The 24786-nt window shown below is 35.6% G+C and overlaps 3 protein-coding genes across 5 annotated transcripts in view; 1 reads left to right on the top strand and 2 right to left on the bottom strand.

The window, feature by feature from the left end:
* The window catches only part of LOC128864224 (long-chain fatty acid transport protein 4-like), a 105978-nt gene that overhangs the window by 13549 nt on the left and 67643 nt on the right, over positions 1–24786 (top strand). The window lies entirely within an intron of this gene.
* Positions 2583–4499, bottom strand: LOC128864225 (E3 SUMO-protein ligase ZBED1-like). The gene is made up of 2 exons (XM_054103790.1): positions 3188–4499; positions 2583–3133 (listed from the first exon to the last, which is right to left on the bottom strand). The coding sequence occupies exons 1-2, from the start codon at positions 4481–4483 to the stop codon at positions 2945–2947; spliced, it is 1485 nt and encodes a 494-aa protein (XP_053959765.1). The 5' UTR covers positions 4484–4499; the 3' UTR covers positions 2583–2944.
* Positions 4494–5275, bottom strand: LOC128864656 (uncharacterized). The gene is made up of 4 exons (XM_054104412.1): positions 5136–5275; positions 4980–5042; positions 4583–4785; positions 4494–4508 (listed from the first exon to the last, which is right to left on the bottom strand). Exons 1-4 carry the CDS (start codon positions 5194–5196, stop codon positions 4494–4496), a joined length of 342 nt encoding a protein of 113 aa, XP_053960387.1. The 5' UTR covers positions 5197–5275.

Genomic DNA, 24786 nt, shown 5'->3' on the forward strand with positions numbered 1-24786 from the left:
AAACTGTTAATTTCAAAATGTCGTAACTTTTTTTTTAAAAATCGTACAATAATTTTAAAAAATGGGTTTTAAAGCTAAAGAGTTGTACTATGCAACCTTTTCGTCGAAAATTGAAAAAAAAAAATTTCTATCCCAAAAAAAATTATCAAAAATGGCTAAAATGGCCATTTTTTGACCTTTTAGGCTTCATTTACCAAAAATTCTGACGTGATGGAGCATTTTGAAGGTCAGATTCGTTTTCAGCGCATAAAAAACTACAAGAAACAAGTACAGCCATTCTAGAAACTGAAAAAAGTTCAATTTCGCAGGCCTGTGTAATATAATAGAAAACGACGATCTTTCTATAGCACTACAATAAATGAAGTACCAACGGGCGAAGATGAAGACGGAGTTATTTTGAGAGATAACTTAACAACATTATTTTCAAGTTAATTTCAATTTATTTTGTACTTTTTATAAAAGCTTTTGCATAAAAAATAAAAAAATAAAATTCCATAAAACATTTGTACACAGGAACTAATTACTTATTTAAAAACATTCTTTGATTTCATAGGTACATTTATTTTATTTATTTACCATTGCTTTTTCTAGCACCTCCTTTAATTCCATCATGTCATTTATACGTCTTTCTTCTATGAGTAGTTTTCTCTCTTCTATTGCAAGATTTTCCTCATGGCGTTTTTGCTTCTTACCAGATTCATCTTCTAGATATTGCAGAATGTCAGGGTTTGTCCTTCGTCTTTTCATTCAACATATTGCATATCGTCAGAAGGTGTACAAAAATTTCCTACATTTTCTTCTATTGAAGACACCAGAGTTAAGGGAAACAACAGGCTTATTTTCCGGATTTTATTTCTAACAAAATATTGCTCGTACATAAAATCTATTTAAACTCTTATCTTTATTATATATTTAAGTTTTTGAAAAAAAAATTTTAAGTCAAAATATTCAAAATGGCCGCTGTGGCACTTCTGCAAGCGCAGGTCCGCTTTTCTTAGGTGCCTAAACGGTGTACATGAAATCTTACGTTTCGGTGATCTAAAACAAAAAAACAAAATATTGTTATCATATACATAGTATTGACTCTCGTCTGACGTAGGATTATGTCGATAAAAAATTTTGGCGTTTCTTTTTTTTTGCCTAAAATTGATGTTACTATTGTTTATAACAATTTAACAAATAACGATATCAAAAAAATCCTATGTCAGACGAGAGACACTATTACAGAGAATATATAATTAAATTTTTAAGCTGATTCATTTATCAGAACTCGAGATATCGTGTACACCGTATACAAAAACTTAGTTTCGAGAAAAATGCGTTTAAAGTTTCAGTATAGCAGGTACGCGCTTTGGAGCGCTTCGGGAAAAGGTCGAAATTTCAACGAAGAAAAATTTAGCCAGCTGTAACACATATTGTACCTTATTTAAGAGGGTTCAACGTATTTTTTAAGCTAATAAAAAAAAAAGTCGATTTTTTGAAAAATTCACAGTAGACTTCCCCCTTAATTGAATGTCGCCCCCCATATATTTCATCAAAATCATCAAAAAATGTCCAAGACGTAGCGTCTCTTCCAGACTCTTTGTTTCTTGCTTTAATTCTTTTATAAGTTGTGCGCAAATGTAGGAATTTTCTGGTGATTTGTTCTTTTGTCAGGTTGAAACTTGGGTACTTCTCCTTTATTTTTGTTAAAACTGATCCCATAGCACTGACTTGTTTTTTTCTTCCGGCTACAAAATCACTTTCCATATCCAAACGTGTGGAAATTAATAACTCGCACATTTTCCCGTCTAAATCGAATCTAAAAACATTAAATGCAATAAAAAAAAAATAAAACAATAAAAAAATTACAAACGGAATACTTACACATCTGTTGCATCAGCCATTTTTATGATTTGTGTTTGCTGCTATTTGCGCACAATATACTGTATTGTTGCATTTTCGACCACTTATGAGTTGCAGTGTTGCCAATTTTTGCATTTATGAACATGATGCGTATCAGATGCTATGCAGTGACGCATTTACAAACAGGCCATAAGTTAGTCATATTTCGGGCTTCAAATTCGCTAATAATCATAAAATTATCATTTATGTGTTGTATCCAACTGGGGAGAGGAGTAAGGTCCAATCGAAGAACTGAAAGTCAAGGTTTTAATTGAATTCTTTGTTGTTTGAACCCCTGGTAAAGGGTTTTAAAAGCCATCGGAGCACCGAAAGTGTAAGGTGACTTTATGGTAGTACTCATTGATGCATCCGAGATATTAACATCAATTTTTGTGCCATCATATATTTTAAATTCAAATATGGATGTAGACTCCTTACCAACAAATTCCATGGGCACCATTTCTATTATTGCTATCTTCTGCAAACAGTGAGACACCTGATTTACTGCTTGGGAAGAGTAGGCAATACGCCCTAATAATGTATCGTCATCCATAAATTCTAGGAGCCTTAATTGTGAATGAGATTACGTGTAATTAACACTGTATGGTTTCCTTCTGGAGGAAAAGGGTTCCAATCATTAAAATTACGAGTTTCATTAGCCAAGATAGTTTGTTCAATGAGCCGTATAGACTAGAGCTGGCAAAAGATCGATGTTTGTCCACATCGATGTTTCGATGTTTTTTATTTGAAAACATCGATTAATCGATTAAACATCGAAGTTAGTAAAAGAATTTTTTTTTTTTCATTTATTTAATATTGACTTCATTATTCAACATATATATAAAAAAATAACAAAATAATGTTTTTCAAACAAACTTAAATTAACAGTATTTTGATTTTTTCAAAACAAATTAGATTACGAAAATATTATTACTTAACTTAACACTATTTAAAGCTTTTAAAAACAAATGAAATATCCAAAATATAATGATAACTTAACATAACAGTTTTGTGAGTTTTTCAAACAAATTAAATTATGAAAATATAATGACTCAACTTATCAGTTGTTTGAGATCCATTCATTTTTATTTAGGAAAACCAGCATATCCACATTTTTTGGCTTTAGTGAACTTCGTTTTTCACTCACTATTAAACCTGCTTTGCTGAACATACGCTCACTTTCAGTTGACGTAGCCGGTACGCAGAGATATTTTTTTGAGCTCATCTTCAATGGCTCATCAGTCGAGATCTGAAAAAAGTTTAGTATTAATTATAATGCTAGATTTTATATAGCATGAATTACCTTCCAGTAGTCTAAAGGGTTTAAACTAGAGTTTATATTTTCCATGTTGAAGTATTGACGAAGGGTCAAAATCGAATCAACTCGGGAATTACGAATTTTTTGAGTTTTGTTTTTTTCCAAAAAATTAAGAAGTGGAGTTTTATCGCATAGTGGTGTTGGCAGGCTAGATATATTTGGAGGGTGATTTTCTTTGTAAAGTGGCGAAAGTTCATTTTCTAAAAATTTTTCGGCTTCTATAGAGTTTGTATTTGAAAAAAAACCCTCCTTTTTAAAACGCGGATCCAGTAATGTCGACAAACGAGTCACAGTTCTTTTTTCATATGGCAGTAGTCTTTGCCGTATGCCTTCCATTAGCAAGTTGCATACGTTACGGCCATCATCAGTTTCTAGTCGATCTTTGATTTCACTCAAATTATGCAAAAGTCCGCTAACCAATGGTATAATTAGCGAAACTGTTACATTAGAGCTGGATGATGTTTGTACCGTCGCATCCTCGAATAGTGAAAGAACCTGCTTTAAATCTTCCAGAACAGATAGCTCATCAACTGATAGAGGTAGTATTGCTTTCGGAGTATCTAACAGGACTTTAGCAATAGCTGACTTTGTGGCCAAAATGCGCTCAATCATGTAGAAAGCACTATTCCACCTTGTAGGGCACTCCTGTTTTAGACTATATGGCTTCATTGGTTCCTGGGCTTGCTTAAATTTTGCATACGCTATTGAGCTGCTCTTGAAAAACGAAACTATGCTTTTGCACTTTCCCATAATTGTCTTAATATTTTCAAGGGAAAAACAGCTTTGGACAATTAAATTAATGCAATGAGCAAAGCAAGGCACGTTTCGCTTTTGTAGAATCTCACATGCTTTTACAACGTTCCTCGCGTTGTCTGTAACAATTGCGCTGACTTTGTCAATAACTTGCCATTCCACAAGGACTTCGCGCAAAGAATTTGCAATATTTTGCGACGTGTGGTTGGTTTCGTCAATGAGATTTTTGGTTGACAAAACAGCTGCTTTTAGCTCAAAGTTGTCATTGATGAAATGGCAAGTGACTGTCATATAACTTTCGTTAGCCCGTGACGTCCAGCAATCTGTTGTTATAGCGCAATAGTCCACTCGGTCCAGAATACAGTGTAATTTGTCTTTCATATTTGTGTAAAAGTCTTGCATGCATGTGTTTCTCAATTTGTTACGAGAAGGCAGCTCGTAGCGAGGATCCAATGTACTGACAAAATTACGAAATCCTTTGTTTTCAACAACTGAGAACGGTCGCATGTCGGAGCATATATAGTGCATTAGTGAGCTATCAAGACTCTTTTTCCTAGGGGAAGATGCTTCGTATTTTTTTTCAATGAAGGACAAAATAGACCCTGAAGATTTCGGAAGCTCGCTAACAGTTAATCCTGCATGCATCCGTTTCAGGTGTCCAGCCAAATTAGTGGTATTGCCACATGTTATATATGTTTTTCCACACTGAATGCATTTAGCTGAACTGCCATCCTTTGATTTGTTAAACAATTGCCATACACCTGACTGACCGTACCTTGTTCTTTTTGCTGGGTTTTCTTCTTCCACCTCCTTTGAGCTCGTCTTTGAAACTGCAAAAAAAAAAAACAAAAAATAATTTGTAGTATTATATATATGTATGTATGTACAAGTACTCTTATACACCTAGTCATCACTTTGCGTTGGGTATACGTTCCCAAAAAGTACGACTCAAAGCGACGTCTAGGTGTAGATATTTTGTATTAACAATACGCACTCAGCTACATACATAAAACGATAATCTTACCTTTGCCACTAGAACTTTCTACAAACCGCTCCATTTCAATCACTGCCTGCCAACACCAAAAGCCTAAAATTTAATAATTTTCATATTAAAATGGTATACTTAATCAGTTTTTTTAATGTAGAAAAGTTTTTTAATGCATAAAAGTTTCTTACTTACCACTTTCGTTCCACGTGCAATTACTAAGTGATGGTACAAAATTTGCGAAAACATCGAACATCGGTTTACGAACATCGATGTTTCATTTTCAAATTGAAACATCGATACATCGATATAACATCGATATTCCGCCCAGCTCTAGTATAGACTATTGCCGTTATCAAACTTCTGATGTTGGGCAATGCGAATTTGCAGAGCCCCAAGCCTTACGAGTTGAAACATACAATGTGGAACCTGTTTTGCAAAAAGGTTATTCTCACGCACTGCCATTTTCCAAAACTCTTCCAATAAAGTTACAAATCCTGTATAGTCAAGGTTGTGACTAGCGGTTGATGTAGTAGGAACGGAGGTGAATATAAAGCAACTCGTTCTTTGGTGGTGTTTCAACTGTGACTGGTGATGGTGGTGGTGGTCCTCTAGTCCGGGGTCCAGGATAAGGATTCTGGAAATGTAGAAACAAATATGATATGTACAAAATATGTAATATAACCGGCGACGCAAGCGGTGCAAAGTAAGCATGTACACTCTTCTGTTGTTGTCTCGGTAGCTTATGTCGTTGTTGTTGTTGCGGTGGTGAGGTTTGGGAGAATCTTTCAGGAGCTTGGTTATATCTATCTCGTATTTCGAACTCTCCTGGTCAGCGATTATTGTTTTGACGAATGTTAAAATCATTAATTCTTTGACAGTTTCGTTGGTTTGGTGCGGGTATTCCGCGCTGATTTGTTATATTGAACGCCATTACGGTATAAAAATGTAAATTTTTGATTTATGCGACTGTTGACAGCGTCAATGGCCTCTCTTGCTATTTCTGCTTCAAACAAATTTGGGATTCAGTTTTTTGTTTTTATAATTAAGATGCCTAGAACCGTTTTATATTCTACTCTTTTGAACTGGTATTGTTATTGATATATCGATCAATGCTGTCGACGTTTGCTTTGAGTGATTGACAATTATATTGCAATACTATTATCGAGGTTATTGTAGGAAGTTATCTTGAGCAATGTCACTAACGATGAGAATTTTGTCTTTTATTTTGTCTAAAACCATTTGCTGCAGAGAATCATCATCCTATAAAGTAACAAAGGAAGTCTTGGCCAGTTTTAGCACAAGCAGAACTTTCCAGCAAAGAGCTGACCACGTATTCCTCTCTTTCGTAACAAGGTGTGTTGCTGGCCTTTGATATGGCCCAGTATTCTTAGCCTTCGGCTGAATTGGTTCCTTTGGAATATGTTGGTTTTTGACTATATTACTAAAGCTACGCTTGGTGAGCTTTTTGTTGACAATAGAATCACTGTCAACAGCTGCGTCACTTACCGGAGAGAGCCTAGGGAAATCCACTTCTTCATCCTGAAGGAGACTAAACTGGTTTGTGGACGAAAGATACGTTTTTAATACCTCCTTTCTGGAGATTTTTTTGATTGTTTTTATTCCATTCATGGCTGTCAGGCAATACGAGTCGGTTTTGCAATTTAACGGAATTACAGACCAATATCGTTTTTATTTGTTGTCGTGCTAACAAAAAGAAAACCGATTTTCGAATCAGCTGTTTTGGTTACTTGTATGTGAGTTAAAGACCTTGAGTTGATTTTTGAATTGGAATTTATTACCGCAAGCACTGGCTTTTTCGGTGAGTTCAATTACTAAACTAAACTTATAAACTACTTGATGCTAAATACAACCTACAGCCGCCACCGTCGCAGTCACTGACTGGCTAGTCATAATGTTTGTGGAATTAGCAGATCTGCAATATTCGAATAAGTTCATTCCCAAGATTCGTGGGAGCTGGCACGGTTGCCGAACTCTAATACGAAACCATCGTGCAGCTGCATGTTGGTGTCGTTTTACAGATTCGCCGTAATCAGCTAATGTTGGCAGGCTGCTAGTGAATTTGTAACATTGATTGTCAGCTTAAAGATAAATTCGCTTACTGCAAACTTGTGCACCCGCAATTTTAATGCAAGTTTTTTTGACAAATTTTATAAAAATTAATTGTTCGTTACATTAACAAAAATAAATAAGCACAAAATGACTTCTGTAGTTGTAGCGTTTCTGCTATTGGAAGAAGGAAGTTGTGAGAAGGTGAAAAGAAAAATGTTGAGATATTGCACTAACCCACTTGATAGACAGGTACTTAACAATATTTAAGTTTTTAATAGATCTATTTCTTATATACTGACAGTGATCTTTAAATACATACTTACTATCTAGAATTAATCCATGAAACTTAAGTGTAGCTGGTGACGTATATTGGGAAAATTTGATAGGATAGAACTAATTTCGTCGAATGCTATGGCTAAAAAAAATAACTGAACTCGGGAGTCCTCAAGGATCTCCGTTATCTAAGGGAAGTGTGGATTAAGATGTACCAGAAATAAGAACTTTGATTTTACGTTTATATAGGAAAGATTTTACGAAAATCCTACCTTCCATTTAATTAAGGTACTTGACCACCTTGGAAAGCTAAAAAGTACAACATATTCAATAATTTTTTTTTCATGTTCTGTATAATATATTAAAATAAATTTTTTTTTAAATTTTTATTTAGAGCTTATATAATACAAAAAAAAATTGATTTATTAAAATTTCTTTTTTTAACATATATCCAGGAGGCGCCAAAGTCGAGGCCTGAAGAAAATCATGTCTTGCGGCGGACAGTTAATCTTAGAAATGGTAATTCTAAAACAAAAGAGAGAAACAAAATTTTCAAAAGGAAGGTTCCTTGCGTGAGAATTTACCACAAACTGACAAAAAAAAAAATAATAAAAAAATGGCGGATGTTTGAAAAAAAGTTAAGAAAACACCCCTGTTTTTCACAATGTTATGCTTAAAAAGCAATACTTTATTAACTTTTTTTTTGCAAAATGTGGTAAATTGGCATACAAAACATCTTAACAAATAAAACAAGACCAAAATCATTAAAATCGGCTAAGCAGTTTCGGAGATAAAGTGTCCGCCATTCGAAAAAAAGTAATTTCTGGAAAAACGCGTTTAAAGTTAAAACTTGCTATTTTCTTTCAGCTGAGTCAGCAAGTAATGAGTGCAGGATGCGCGTGCACATTTTCACTGATTTCACTTTGTTAGAATTCGAATTTAAAAAAACAGTTTCAGGTGATGATTTTTAAAAGTATAAGGATTGAAAAAATGTAAAAAAAAAAAATTTAATTTTTTGAAACTTATAAGGTGGTCAAGTACCTTAATCGCCTTAGAACTACGTTTATGCCAACACGATCAAACGCCTTTTCAAAATCTAGCGAGAGAAGGGAAACGTGGTTTTTGTTAGATAGAGCATCACATATGAAGTGGTCAAGGTACAGGAAAGTATCGATTGTGCTTTGGCCTTTTTTTTAAATGCAACCCGATTAGAGTGAATGAGCTTATTAAATTAGAAGAACCAGGAAAGCCTTGTACCAACAATTTTTTCTAATAGTTTTCCTAGGCAAGGAAGGAGAGAAATAGGACGATAGCTGGTAACTTCGCAGAGAGGTTTGCCCGGTTTAAAAATTGGAATGATGGCGCTGGTTTTCCAGACTTTAAGGGATGATGGAAGTTTGAAAAATATTGTTGTAATGTTTAAGGAGTCTATTGAGAAGAAGAGGGGGTAGGTGTTTGAAATCACCAGCAAGTTAGAAAGGAGAGGAGGAAGGAGGGAGAAGGTTCAGGAAATTTGGTGAAGCAAATGTTTGCTGAGGCGGGGAATAGGCACAAATTAGGATGATTTTATGAGGGGGAGGAAATTTCAAGGGAAATGGACGAGATGTTAGAAAGAGATGTAGGGAGAATGTTATGTGAAATGTTTCTTCTAATCAGGATTGCGATACCTTGCTTGCTTGATGCGTTAGACGGAAGATTGTAGAAGTGACCAATATAGGATTTTGGAGTATAAGCTGTTAAATTGTTTGCTATATGTGTTTCATTTAATAATATTATATAACAGAGGGGTTATGTTCTTTAATTAATATTTCAAGTTCAAAGTAGTTATTTATGTAACCGTTAATGTTCCATTGAAGGACAGTTAACATTATGAAAAGAGAAGGAAAAGAAAAATAGATGTAAGGAATTATGTTTCCATGAGCGAAGGGAAGTGTGAGGAAGGAAAGGTAGTTGGTGAAGGCACAGAGGTGGGAGGCAAAATAATGGGAGGAGATGAAGATAGGGAGAGAGGAGTGAAGGGAGGGGAAGGAGAGTTATTTAAGGAGGATACGGAGGGAGATGAAAGGAGTTCAGGGCAGTCTGTAGAGATTGTTTGGATGTTGGTATTAGATAAGGTGTTGTGACTTGAAGTGTTAACTATAATATCGAGGTTGGAGTCATTTGAGTTGGCATTTGAATGGAGCATATATCATCCCCTTTACTGAATTAAGAAAGTTATGGAGTGAAAATACAACAGCACCAGCGCCAGGCAGGTGTGTAGTTGACAACAATTTTTCGGCAATTTTTTTAAATTTTACAAGTAGTAGTAGACTACCATATCGAAGAGCTGTTATGTTGTTAATGTCTTTACTAATTGATTGTATACCTTTGTGGACAGCAAAACAAGATGTGGATTCGATCGATTTAGTGACGTCCTGAGATTTTAAAACGAGATACTTAGGATCATCCTTCTTTGTTACAGGCAATTCCGGGAACACATCAAGAGTTGAGGTTATTGGTTTTTCCCTTTTGCTTTTGGGAGCTGAGGATAAAGGTGCAAACTTATTATCCCCAGCCTGTTGGCCCCGGAGGCATTTTGATGGAATATTACGGTTTTGTCAAAATAAGTTGTAAGTTGAAAGCCTTAACAGAAGTACAAAAAAAGCACGTGGGAAAACTTTAAAAAGCTAACTTAGGTTAAGTATAAAGCTAAAGCACAAACGAATTAAGTGCGACTGCACGGTTTTACAGTTCGGTAGTGAATGTCTTATAAAAATATTTGCCAATGCATCAATATGCATCAATATATGTATGTATGCCAATATGTCTTCTAAATTCTCGACAGCCATAGCAAATCGTAATATTGGCTGACTTCGTAAATGCATATTGCAATGCAGTATGATAGAGCACAATGTTCGTTTTCGACACTGCTTTGTATATTGATAATGCAGAGTGTTCATTTTTGCATGTAACTCTTTTTCATGCGAATTGGTTGCTATTTTTGCGCATGATAATTTTTATTCATGTATATGTATAAAGACGCCATTTTATCATCAAAGTAAGAAAAATTAAATAAAAATCTTGATTAAATACTATATAAACTTTAGCGATAGGATATAGACACACGAACGGAAAATGCTCCTTATTACAACTAAGTTGCGTCATGAAGGAGAATTCGTCGATAAAAAAAGAAAGAAAAATTTCATTTGGGAGCGAATTCTCAGAGAAATTAAGGATGTATATAGATGCTACGTTTCCTTTTACCAGAGATGAAATAATGCACTCTTTTATGAATATAATGATAATATATAAAAGAATAAAAATACGTAATGGTACCTCAGGAGAAAGTGCCACTAACTGGGAGTGCCAGAAGATATGACGGAATCTTCACTTGAAAACTTAATGAATACCCTAGGAGGTGAGAATGAAACCTCTTTGATATTGAGACGCCATCTACAAATTTAACTCCGACCGCTGGTATGAAGGGAAAGAAAAAATGCCAAAAGCTTGTTCAACGAAAACGCTCGTTGGACTCAATACTGCGTTGAATTTTGATTGTTGTGTGGTTAAAAACTCATTATCTCGATAGGAGGGTACCCAATTCGAGAGGACATGCACCATCTCCAAGCAAGTGATAGTTATGAGGTATTACAATGACGCCATTGTCTATTGATCTCTTAATGGTACTGTTTTGCCATACTGCTATATTATGGCATCTGCCAGGGTAATAGGTTACGTCAGTAAATTTCATTTCACTGTCAACAATGGCCCTGTAGTATATATTATAGTATACATTTTAACTTTAGTAAATATTCAGAAATTTAAAAGTTAATATATTGTGATGAAGTAGGTTCCTTTACGATTATAATAACTAACTGCATCTGGGGTTGAGATATTTGGACGTGGGTACCATCAATGCAACGCACAACAAATGGGAATGGATTTCGGCGACTTGTTGAAAATTTCTCACTTACAGCTGCGATTTTGGAGTGAAGATCAGCTAGAAGAATTGCAAGAGCTACCAATGTTTCCAGAAAAGGTCACAGTTTGGTGCGGTTTATGGGCTGGAGGTATCATTGGACCGTACTTCTTCAAATATGCTGCGAATCGTAACGTTACTGTGAATGGTGAGCGTTGCCGTGAAACGATATCCAACTTTTTATTTGCCCAAAATGCAAGAGCTTGACTTCCATGACATTTGGTTTCAGCAAAACGGTGCCACATGCCACACATCACGCGCAACAATAATGGACTTGTTGAGAGGCGAGTTCGTTGGAAATTTTTTTCTCGTTCGTGACCTTTCAATTGACCACCCAGATCGCGCGATATAACGCCTTTAGATTATTTTTTGGGGGGCTATGTTAAAGCTCATGTCTATTCAGACAAGCCTGCTTCAATTAACGCATTGGAAGACAACATTAAAGCATTTATATGTGAGATGCCGGCCGAAACATTGGAAAGAGTGTGCCAAAACTGGACTAAGCGGATGGACCATTTGTATCGCAGTCGCGGTCAACATTTGCATGAAATAATCTTCAAACATTAAATTATATGGGCTGTACTATCGATTTAAATATAAATTTCAGGAATTTTTCTGAATTTTACGTGTGTTTTTTTGAAAAACTTTCCTAGAGCTCTTACAAAATCACCCTGTACTATGACCTCCATGTTTGATAGTTTTTACTGTGAATTGTGGCTTATATTCGCTGTAAGGTGGCCTATGGACAAACATGTGGAACCCTTTCCACCAAAAAGAACAATTTTGGATTCGTCAGTCCATAGCACATTTCTCCACTTTTCCTTTGGCCAATTTATATGGGACACAATGCTTTCCGGGACCCATAACTATACATTTTTTATAATATTACACGATTTTATAGAAAGTATTTAAAAAAACTTTTATTACCTTTCGTTTTCCCTTTTTTCACAAAATTTTGCAAAACAAAATTAAAAGAGCCTACTGGTGCTATTTTATTAACTGTACAAAATGATAAGTGTTGGCAAAAGATCTGATTAACAGTTACGAAATTTGACAACAAATGCACACACTCTGAGATAGCATAAAAAATGTAACTGTTTTTTACACTCCAAAAAATAATATAGTAAATAGGTCTTTCGAATCAGAAAATTACAACTGGTGCTATTATATTGACCGGCACTGTATATTTCTTTGTGCGCCAGGTGTATTTGGTTGCGGGCCAACCACTTGGCCCGTTAGGTTATACTCACTTTCGGGATCCTGGAATTAATTCTCCTTTTTATGTGTTTAACAGTATACTTTATTATATTACTAATACAATATTAGCTGGTTGAAGACTACCGGTTGAAGACTGTTCGCGCAGCGCCACACTCAGAACCTTTTATACTTAAGTTAGCCTTATTCCTACCCTAACTCTGCTGACATAGCGGTCCCCACGATGTTGTGTATTCCAGGTGAAGTTACTGTCTGCCGGATGCGCGTGTGGATCACGTTGCATTAGGCAGACGCACTGTCAGCATATTTCAATAGACATGTGTGCTTCTGCTGCAGGTGAGTGAGTTAACTGTGGTGTTAACTTGTATATCTTTTAGCATAAAAATTTGTCTTACTCTAATGTTGCTGGTAACTTCTGTTGTTTATTCTTCTCGCTTGAAAGCAATATATAATCGAAAATTATTTAAGAAGACATGCTACTTGAATTATTAGCTCTCTTGGTCCTAGTTTCATCTTCATCATAAACACTTGCTTCATCAAGCTTTCTTTTGTTTGCAACGAAAACCTGCATTTCTTTATTTATTTCAGTTTCCTCTAACTTTAAAGTGCATCTTTCAATTGTTTTATTTATTTCTATAGGAAATGAAGAATTTTTTATGACCAAATAATTTTGTTCACCCAAATTAGTTGTAAACCTTGTCCCATCAGAAAATGGTGAGATATTCGAAATAATCCAAGTAAAAGGTTTATGAAGAAATCTTTTATCTAAAAAATTGTATTCCTCCCAAGTTTTAAATGTTGCGGCTTTGATGTCAAAAGTAAAGAATTACTAGTATTTTGTGTCCAACTGAATAAATTGTTACACTCTAACGCATCATAACCACTATACCGTAGCATCGTACATAATGTAGTCTTTCCGCTACATTGTGGAGCGTAGATTACAGTGTTAAATTCATGGAGACTGATAAATCTCTCAGCGTCCTGGCCTGTAACGTTGTGATACTTAAAAGAATAGTCCACATTCACCCGTCTATGGAGCCTGTACTGCTTATCGAAGCATTACCAACGTGTGTGTCGCACGTTTCCAATAACTGTGGCATCCTGCACTCTGTCGCATGGTATGTCAATAGCGACATTCTTATTCTCAAGTCGTAAATTCTCCTTCTTAGTTAAATTAAATACTAAGACTAGATGTGCTAACGCATTATCATTGTCGTCACAAGCAAAAAGTATATTATCATTATCCTCAGAAATCCTAACTATATTTTCGCCCTCTACGTTTGCTGCAGGATAATCGTTTCTGCGCTTCATCGCTTTTAAGGTAAGTACCACGTTTTTATCAACGTTATGTTTAACTTCCGTATCCATAGTAAAAGACGGGTTGTTACTGGTGTCAGGGACATCCTCTGAATCACCCATAAAATAGGGAAATCTTATTGTTGTGCCTGAATGTTGTGCACATAAATGCCTTGATATAATTGGACTTATTAGGCTGGGTTCCAGACCACAGGCTAGTGATCCTTCAGTCGTTGAAAATGTTGATGATGGAATATACCATCGTCATCAATCGGTTCACTTTCAACGGTTGACGGAGGTGGTGGTTTTCCACGCATATCATCATTTCTCTTAGAATTCCTTAAATTACGTTGGCCTGGGGATCTTGTTCTAGTATGCGTATTCCTACTTGTTGTAGGCTTCTCCATTATTGTTGATTTCATTATCCGTTGTGTAGTAACCGGTTTTCCATGTATACTACTCTTCTGCTTAAAATCACTGACGGGAGGTTCTCCTCGCTCATCAGATTTCGTACCAGTAAGGGGATTTCCACGCTTATTAAGTGTACTCATAGCTATATATAATCCACACGAAGTGTTTCTTTATTTGTTTTAGAATATATTATCTAAGTTTCTTATAGCAATCAATTCGTAATCACGCGCAAGTCCAATTGTTACATGTTCATTATACTCTGTTTTTATCATATCTGCAATTATCATTTTATTATGCAAATACAATCCATCTGTTCTATCATCAAGCATTCGAAATTTCAAATCTCCTTCAAGTAAATTAAAATATATATCTGAATTATGATATTTAAAACGAGTAATTCTTGATTTGTTTGGTTCACCTGCAGTAAATGCATAAAAAGCACACATTTTTATTATATTGCAATTCAATGCAGATGCGTATTTCCGACACAACTCACGAGATAGGTACGTGACACCTTTTCTTTGACGGTAGATAATATATTTGTTTATTAAAAACTTATCGCGATACCAAATATTGTTCAAAATATTCTCTCTTATTTGATTGTGGAAAGAATATATTTTCCGAATGATAATTATTACAATAATATTTTCAAGGGTTGGTGATAAATTATTAGTTCATCAACATTTGTTGTTACACTATCATCCCATGCAGAAAATTCGGTAACTTTTGGGATCACCATTATTCTCTGTCCATTTTGTATTATTAAGGAATTATTATGAAATAATAAACTTGAATATAATTTTTCTTGAAAATCAATACCATCAATTATTTCAAGAAATCCAATTTTAAATGAAGTTCCTCCCATATTATATTCTCTTTTTCTTTTTTCATATGCCGATTTGCTCTTGCCTAAAAATATATGAATGTTTCTTGCCCAAAAAATATTTGTATTGTCTTGCATAGCCTTATATGTCTTTCCTTTATCAGTATTAAAGTTCATACAGCAAAATACGGCAATATGCGGAATTACAGTTTCTATAGCTGTTATTGGACAGAAATTTATTTTTAGGTCAATCATAACCGTTCCATTGTGGACAAAATAACCCTTTATACCTGAATTTTGAAAAAACACTTTTTCATCTCCATTAAAAACTGTATAACGGACCCCGCTTAGATTTGTCATAGTTCCTTGAACAAGTTGAGTAGGTTCAGGACTAAAACTAGTTGTTGAATACTGTATTCTTCCTGTAGTTTGGTAACCCAAGTATCCTTTTATGAATTTTATAAATTTATTTTCATATACATTTTCAAAAAAATTTGTTAAAGGTATGCCTTCAACAAAAATATTATTGACGAATCTGTGTAAATCATTCATGTTTTTGTGTTGTCCATAATGTAATAAGTTAATGCATATTTGACTTATTATCACGTTCTCCCGGTGTACTTTTGAAACGAATTGTCCAATTTCATTTGCTGAGAAAGTTGGTTGCATTAATACATGTGAAACCGTTAAAAAATCTTCATTCATCCCAGGTATTATTGGTAAGAAACTCCTTTTCTCATTTAGTGTATTGTCCAAAAATTTTATTATATTGGGCAAAGAACGATATGGTTATAGTGTTATTTTGTAAAAGTTTTTCTTTGACAAAATCAATCATGTCTTGTGGAACTTTTGTATATTCAATTGAACTTTCAATATTTAACACTTTTGAAAGTAAAGGTATTTTCAATTCACGTGGTATTTTTATTTCAGGTGGATTTGTTGATATCATTCTCCTTGTAAATTGGGTTTTTCCAACCGAATATGTTAGATTTTTCCCAATCCATTTTTAAAATCTTGTCCAATTTTAGTGTTCCGGGTGTCATCAGCCCGTTTATAATTTCTTCATCCTCTTTCTTAATATCATACTCTGATTGTAAGTACCAATTTATCAAATCCAATTTACAAGGAGTTCGCCCATATTTACGTAAATCAGATTTTCCCATCACAAATTCTTCTGGTATGTTATATTTTGTTATTGCACATGTCTCCACTGTTATTGGATATTTGAGGGAAATGTTTGACATCATACTGCTTAGTGGATCTGGGTCTTTTATGGGTTTTGAGTTTCTGTTGATCATATTTATATGTGCTACACAAAAGCTTTGTAATATTTGTAGTGTGTCAGGTGTAGCTTTTTCTATCAGCCTTGATGTTTCTATTATTCTCTCCATATTAAATTAGTTCATAGTTTCGAAATTAATAATTGCGATATTAAAGTGCTCATATACGCAGATGATATAATTATATTGGGATCTCACCAACGCATAACCAAAGCTAACGAAGCCGTTAACTCATACCTAAATGAATTAAATACATACTTTCACAAATGGAAGCTAAAACTAAACTTCAATAAAAGCGAAACAACTATTGTTAAAGGAATACGTAAAAACTTATATCCAAATCCTCGTAAATATGAGCCTCAAATTAAAATAAATGGATTCAACATAAAATACAAAGAACAAATCAAATATTTAGGCATAATTTTGGATAGCAAATTCACCTTTGTAAGACATATAGATTTCATTTTGACAAAAGCAAAAAAAATGTTCTTTAGCTATTGTAATTTATTAAGAAGGCAGGGGGGACTATCGAACTGTATTAAAATAAATATTTACAAACAAATAATTAGACCAATCATATCTTATGCTCATCCGATATGGTTCAACATTTCATCGAGCCAAATGGAGAGACTCAGACGATTTGAACGATATGTTTTAAGAATTTGTAGCGGTCTTAACCGCCAACCTTACAGAAGTGGTACTTTTCGGAAAAGAGTTTCTAATAAAAGTTTATATGAAAAATGTAAAATATCACGCATAGACTTTTTCTTAATGAAATCGTCAGTAAGATTTGTTAATAAACTGACATTCATAGAAAATGACCTGATAAACAAATATCTGTCAAAGGCAAGGGAAATATCATTACCTCTAACAGAAAAACATTTATCACCAATATATTTAAAAATACTAAAAAATAATAATATGTTACATAAAAATAGTAAAGCAATATATTATCATAGGCGATACAATACTTACAACTTCAACGATGAAAATTTAGTTTATAACATTGATCAATTTATAGCCAAATAAATTATAGAAGTTTAAAATACGTTATCTCCTTTTTAAGCCCTTTTTGGGAGAATATAAATAAGTTTTAAAATTACGCCAAAGACATTTCAAATAATAATGATAACATATTGTATAATCAAAAGAAAAAGAAGTTTTAAACTCCTAGATAAATAATATACAAATGTATGTTAGGATAATGCTAAAGAATCTAATTTTATCATAACTTTGTAAACTCCTATGTTAAAATGATTTTGGGCAATAAATGAAATGAAATGAAATGATCATGCTGTGCAATTTCTGAAAAACTTAATTGCTTGGAGCTTATAGTAAAAAAATTGCCTTGAACATAGTTTCATACCTTAAAAGTATTCCGCCTCATTCGAAAATGAGAGTAAAACACATCATAATCCATCATGGAAAGAGATTTCCAAATTTTTTCATCATTATGATGTTTCTCCTATAATTAATATGTTGTATACATAACACACGCCTCCTTTTTCTTCTTTCCAAAATGTTTCTCGCTGTATTAATATTGGAAAAAGTTGGCTCAGCCAATTCAATTGTATTTGGTCATTTCCATTGTGACGGGTGTGACCGTGTTACTGACATTTTTTGTTATAATTTTAGAATTATAATAGCGTAGGATTGTGTGGAAATACCGTCTTGATATCTAACCCAGGCGCATGCTGTAAAAATAGTCAATTGTGGATGCTTCCAATGTGCACTTTGTATTTCGTCTTGGAAAAATATTGAAGAGTTTTCAGCGAAATCTACTTGCAGAGCCACTTCGTTTTGGTTGGGTATCGCTTTCCTGTCTTGGAAACATTGCGCTTGCATATTGTTGACATACCAATGTGTTTTAAATTTTGATCTAGATTTAATTGAAAAAGCTTCAAGAATTCTCCTACAGCTGCTTCCTTAGCAATTTTATGGAAACGCCCTTTCTGACTTGTCCAATACTTCCACGACACTATCATATTTTCATTGTAGTTCAATGGTACCAGATCATATATATCATCACAATAGAGGCATTCGTTTCTCATACATTTCTCACTATGAATATTATTATTATTATATATTATATAAGAAAAGTAGAGGAGATCCACTACTTTACATTTAAATGGAGCACTAGTGTAAATACCTTCGGCTCGCTTGTTAATGAGTTTACCAGAGTAACAATAAATAGTATTAATATCTTACATTATACGTTATTAGACAATTAACTCTAAATTAACTTCCTAAGCTCAGCTAACGTAAGGTACTTGTTGATGTTCTTGATGGATTCGGAGTCATAGCTTTTCAGGGCATCGGAAGGGGTGTTGTAACCGAAGACGTTGAATCTTATTGTTGAAAAATGTTGACAATTATCGAGCAAGCGGATGACCGAGATTGAACCGCTGTTGCAAAATGGACACTGTGGAGGTGGAAGACCCTTAAGGAGATGGTTATGCGTTGCTGTCGTATGACCAATTCGTAGGCGGGAGAAATTTCTAAGATCGTTACAGTTTATTCCCCTCGGGAAGGTGGGTGACTGCCTTACCGAGTTTAATGCTGAGTAGTGATGCCGGAAATTATTCCACTCAGAAAGTTTGGCTTTGAAAAATTTTGCTTCTGAAAGCCTAAAAACATCTTCTTTGAGAATCACGTTCAAGGCGATAAGTGGTTGATTTGCTGCCAGTCTTGCTCTTTCATCGGCGGCTTCATTGCCAGGTATTCCTACGTGGCTTGGAACCCACATGATTTTGATTAAATTATTTCCACCAGCTAAAACGTTGCGGATCGTTAAGATGATAAAGTTGCTTTTTGGTATGTTGGTTACTGAACGAATGGTGGACATGCTGTCAGTACATACAACGTATTTTTCACCAGTTCGAAGAGCATACTGCGTTGCCAGCAGAACGGCGTTTGCTTCTGCAGTAAAAACCGAGCAGAAGTTTAGTAGATGACCAGCTGAAATTGTGTTATGGTCGGAGTCTACTACCGCAAAGGCTGTGGTGGAAACAGTTTTAGTCCCGTCCGTATACAAAAATTTCCATCCTTGTTCTTTTAGATTTGAGGCAAGTTGTTCTAAGGCTTGACGGTAAACTGTAGGAGGAGTTGTACTTTTCTTAAAAGAATGCATGTCTAGGTACAGCAGACTATTAAACTGGAACCATGGCACAGGACGTTTGTAATCGAATTTCTCTGGTTTGATAGGAATACCTAGTTCATTCGCAGCATTTAAACATCTCATAATCGTTGACGGTCGATATCCGTGTTTTTTCCTTCCGCTTGCCGAATAAACCGCCTTGAGCAATACTGCATTCTTGCACCGAAGGAGCTTTGGGATCAATTTGATGGTGTTGGCAGTAGCTCTCTCTTCGATGGTTGGAAGACCAGCTTCTGTCAAAGTGCAAATAACCGGTGAGGTCGGGAAGGCACATATGCTTCTCCTGGCTGCGGTGTGGTATGGAGGGAGAATGAGCTTAACATTGTTTTTCGCACAGTGCCCATAGATCGGTAGGCCATAGTCGATTTTAGATAAGAGTAGCGCTTTGGTCGCATTGATGAGCGATGCTGGATGGACAAGACAGTGTTTCGACGATAAGTATTTGATTATATCTAATCTTTTATGAAGCGACGCTTGGAGTGTTCGAGAGAAAGATTCTGCGTAAGATTTTTGGACCTTTGCACGTTGGCAACGGCGAATATCGCAGGCGATGGAACGATGAGCTGTATGAGCTTTACGGCGACATAGACATAGCGCAGCGAATAAAGATCCAGCGGCTTCGTTGGCTGGGTCATGTCGTCCGAATGGATACAAACGCTCCGGCTTTGAAAGTATTCGATGCGGTACCAGCTGGTGGTAGCAGAGGAAGAGGAAGGCCTCCTCTGCGTTGGAAAGATCAGGTGGAGAAGGACTTGGCTTCACTTGGTGTGTCCAACTGGCGCCGGTTAGCACGAGAAAGAAACGACTGGCGCGCTTTGTTAAGCTCGGCCAAAATCGCGTAAGCGGTTATCGCGCCAATTAAGAAGAAGAAGAAGTCTAAGGTATTTACAATGACTTTTGAAAGTTAGCTTAGAATCAAATATAATACCAAGAATTTTTAAAGTGCTACATAACAATAGGTTAACATTATTGAAAGATAGGTTCATCGGTGGACACATTTTCTTATTGCATATATGAAAGTTTCTGCATTTATTAAACGATATTTTGGCCCCAGACGTATTTGACCAGTTTGTTAATTCCGATAAAATTTGTATGAAATCATTCTGTACCACCGATAAATCTTTACATTTAGAGGAGAGAAGTAAATCATCGGCATATATTATGTGGTTAATTCTTTTATGCGTCGATATAATTTTGTTTATGTCATCAAATGCAATAATGAAGAGGATCACTGATAGTGGTGACCCCTGTGGGATACCATTAAAAAGTTTGTATGTGTTTGAATATTTATTATTAACTTTGACTGAAAATAGACGACAAGTAAGGAAGTTTTTGACAAAGTTATATATCTTTTTACCGATTTTCCAAGACGCAAGATTTCGAAGAATGGCATGCGGACCGATTCTTTCGTAGGCTTTCTCGAAATCAATACTAAGAACAGATACGTGGTTTTTTGTGGAAAGGGCAGAAGTGACAAAATGTTCAAAAATAAGTAAGGCGTCCATCGTTCCCTGGCCTTCCTTGAACGCTACTTGATGGGCATCAAATAGTTTGTTTGAAAGTGCGAACCATACAATGCGGTTAGCAACAATCTTCTCTAGTGTTTTGCTTAAACATGACAAAAGTGATACAGGTCTATAATCAGAAGCAGAAGTTCCGCATTGAGACGATTTTGGAATGGGAAGTACTAGTTCATTCTTCCACGTGTGTGGGAGGGTGCCTTGGCTTAGGATGGCGTTGTACAGGTTGACTAATCGAGTTTTGACTACCGATGGTAAGTTTTGCAGCAATGAATATGAAATACGGTCACGGCCTGGGGTTTTACCTGACATGGAATTAATAGTAACTTCAAACTCGAAAATGGTAATAGTAATTTTTTGGGCTGAAGGCGATGGAGAGTTATTAACGTACTTTTCTATTAGAGTTAGATTTTTCTCGGCAACAAAATTAGGGTGGAAATTGGAGTCCTTTGAATAGCTTGACCAAACTGAGCCAAAATGATTTGCCATGTCCGCAGACGAGTTGATAGGGCCATGAGGGGTGTCTAATACTTTGATGGATAAGGGGGAGAAAGTACCCGAAAGCATCTTTATATTAGACCAAATTTTTCTGGGGCTGCAATCTGGGGTTATTGTACTAGTTAACACCTCTAAGCTTTGTCTCTTTGCGTCTTTCAGTTTCTTTTTGAAATAAGCGTTACTTTTTTTGTATTCCAATAGATTGGAAAGGGAACGATGCCTCTTATAATTATGCCAAAGGGTTTGTTTTTTGTTACGTAAAGAAGAAAGAAATTGAGACCAATAAGGCACCATGGTTTTGTGAAATTTGTTTTGTGTTTGGGGAATAGATAGGTGAGCAGCTGTACGAATAGTTTTAGTTATATTGTTGGCCTCTTTGCTGATCGTAGATGATTGGTTGTACTTAAACGACGTTGCAGTTGCCGTACGTTGGAAAAGTTCCCAGTTCGCCTTTTGTGTTATAAACTTTGGTTTAGGGGTCCCTGGATTGGACAAGGCGGCTACAACGTTAGTGAGAAGGTAGAAATGATCACTGCCGTGGAGAAAAGGCGAAGTGGAACAAGAGAGTTTTGGGGCCAAGCTCGCCGAGCACATGCTAACGTCTACATGGGTAAATGTCTGGTGAGTTGAGAAATGAGTTGGCGCCAAGTCGTTTAACACTATGTAGTTATTTAGAAGGATGAAATCCTCTACTATTTTGCCCCTGGAGTTATCCGAAGGGGATCCCCAAAGGGGGCTCCACGCGTTCAAGTCCCCGATCAAGAGTATATCTGTAGTAATACTAGAGGTTATGTCTAGAAGCATTCTTAGATTAAAAGGTTGTTGCGGAGGAATATAGACAGAAACGACAGTAAATTTGAAACCTAAATTGACTTCAAAGGCAATGACTGACAACGGGGATATAATGTCTAATAATTTGTGGGGCGTTCCTTTTTTTACCATGACGCATATGCCTTGCTTTGAGGTAGCGTTATGGGGCAGGTTATGAAAGTAGCTATGAAACGAATTCGAAATAGGCGCAGACCTATTGAAGGGGATGTGAGTTTCCTGCAGGCAAACTATAGATGGAGATAAGTCTTTAATTAGTAGTTTTAATTCATTTAAATTGTTATAAAGTCCATGGATATTCCAATGAAGTATATCAAAGGTCATCAATGGAGTTACTAAACCTATCTGATCTTTCGCTTTCAGAGTCAGAGGTCATCCGTTTTGAAGAGAAATAGCGGTTTTGATTTAAAAGTTCCTGGGTTAAACGAGTGATAGGCGAAGAGATTGCAGAATTAGAGATCGGTTGTGATTGCACAGTGTTGCTTGAAGTAGTTGTTATATTAATGGAAGTTGAAGGTTGAGATATGTTGGATGATTTACTTGGTGATGGGGAGAAAGTAGGTAAGTTAGAAGTGGTGTTGCTTGATGAAGCTGTTAGATTAATGGAAGTTGAAGATTGATCAACATTAGATGATTGACTTGATTGTAGGGAGAGAGAAGATGAGTTGTAGTTCGTTTGATCATTGGTATTTGCTGGCTTAACGATATTTTTGCTTGAACTCGAAGTGGTATGTTCTTGCTGGAGTAGTAATACGTTCTTGCTAGTGTTTGTTTCTGTTACTGGTTGAATGATTTTGTTGCTGGATGTGACACCAGCGAAAGAAAAGTGAGCTGAGGTAGAGGGAAGTTGAGAAGAGTAAAACTCTCTCGCTTGCTTCAATGTGCATTTACGTTGGGTTTTTATTTTAAGGATTTCCTTTTGTTGCAAAAATTTTGGGCATTTATTGTAGCTGGATGGATGTTCTTCATGGCAGTTTGCGCACCTTATGCGTGAACACTCTAAGTCTGGATGAGGGGAGAGGCTACATACTTGACACAATGGAGCATTATTGCAATGTTTTTTAGTATGACCTAAATACTGGCAAGACTTACAACGCATCGGATTCGGGAAATATTCCCTCACCTTAACTTTATACCAAGATATGTTGATGGTTTCTGGAATTCTGAAAGCATCAAAAGTAAGAAGGATGACTCTGCTTGGTGTTGCTTTGTTATCAACTATCCTAGTGAATTTGAAACAACTTACTACACCCTCCGTTGATAGTTCTTTTACGATTTCCTCATCAGGAAGAGACTTGAGAAAAGGAGCCGAAGACCGTCCCTTTAATTGGACGTTTTTTCTTCCGTTTGGGGGAGGACGCTAAGGTAGCGAACCTATTATCCCCTAAATTATTCGCCCCGGGGGGCATTCTGTCACTGTTTAATAGAAATAAATTAAGCACGTGGTACACTTGAAAATAAGCAAATGGAAAAAACCAAACGTAAGAGTGTAGTTGTTGGGATATAACTGCACCGCGAATGAAGGAACTCAGAGAACACTATCGAAACACAACCGTATGCTACGAATGTTAGTCGATGACTGTCACTATGAATATTGCAGCATGTTGACTGCAAAACTTTTGAAGGACTCTCCGGTATAGTGAAAAAAGTTTTATGAGCAACATCTGTCATAAACTTAATGTTTTCATGATAGATGCAAAGGCACATATTGACGCCACTAGGCACACATTTAGCGGCCGATATATATAAAATTGAGATTTACCAATTTTAATTGTTGGATTTTCTTCCTTAAATAAACTATAGCACTCGCCCACAGTCATGTTGAGGTATCGTTTTTGCACTTTTTTCTTAGCGCCCGTTGATGGATTTTTCACGATTTTTACGTCCCTTATTCCAGGTGTATGTCGACTGATATCATCCCGTAAATAAAAGCTTTTGATTTTGTCAATATCGTCAATCGGAGTTTTCACTCTTGTACTTACTGAGGGCATTATAGATTTTAAGGGAACGTCTTTAGCGAGTTGCTTAATAACACCAATTCTTTACGATGGACTACGAGGCAGGATTTTCTCAATTTTGGTTACTGTTTTTTTTCAATGAACGACGTGATTTGAAGCTACCAATTTCAGATGTATTCAAAACACGTGATACTTTATGCTCATCTTTTCTGCGTTGTCTACTCTTTCGCTTTCTTTCTTTATCTTTTCTCCTTTTTTCTTCCAACGTCGCTTCATCCATTGTAATTTTTTTGGCATCTCTTCTTTTTTTATCTCTTGTTCTCTCTAAAGCCAAATGCAGTTCATATTTTTCTTTAAGTTTTTTCCTTTGTTCTCGCTTTCTGGTTTTTGAATCCATTAAAAAAACAAGCACTTCGCGTTTATGTGACGGGTGTGACCAAGTATTTTATATTACTGAATTGCCAAGACGCGAATAAAAAATTAGTAAAATATCACCAAACTATTTACTACGCATACTTTGTTATACAATAGGTTCTGTTTTTATGCGGTAGATACG

Source organism: Anastrepha ludens, chromosome 5 (genome assembly GCF_028408465.1).
Source record: "Anastrepha ludens isolate Willacy chromosome 5, idAnaLude1.1, whole genome shotgun sequence".
Taxonomy (NCBI): Eukaryota; Metazoa; Arthropoda; class Insecta; order Diptera; family Tephritidae; genus Anastrepha; species Anastrepha ludens.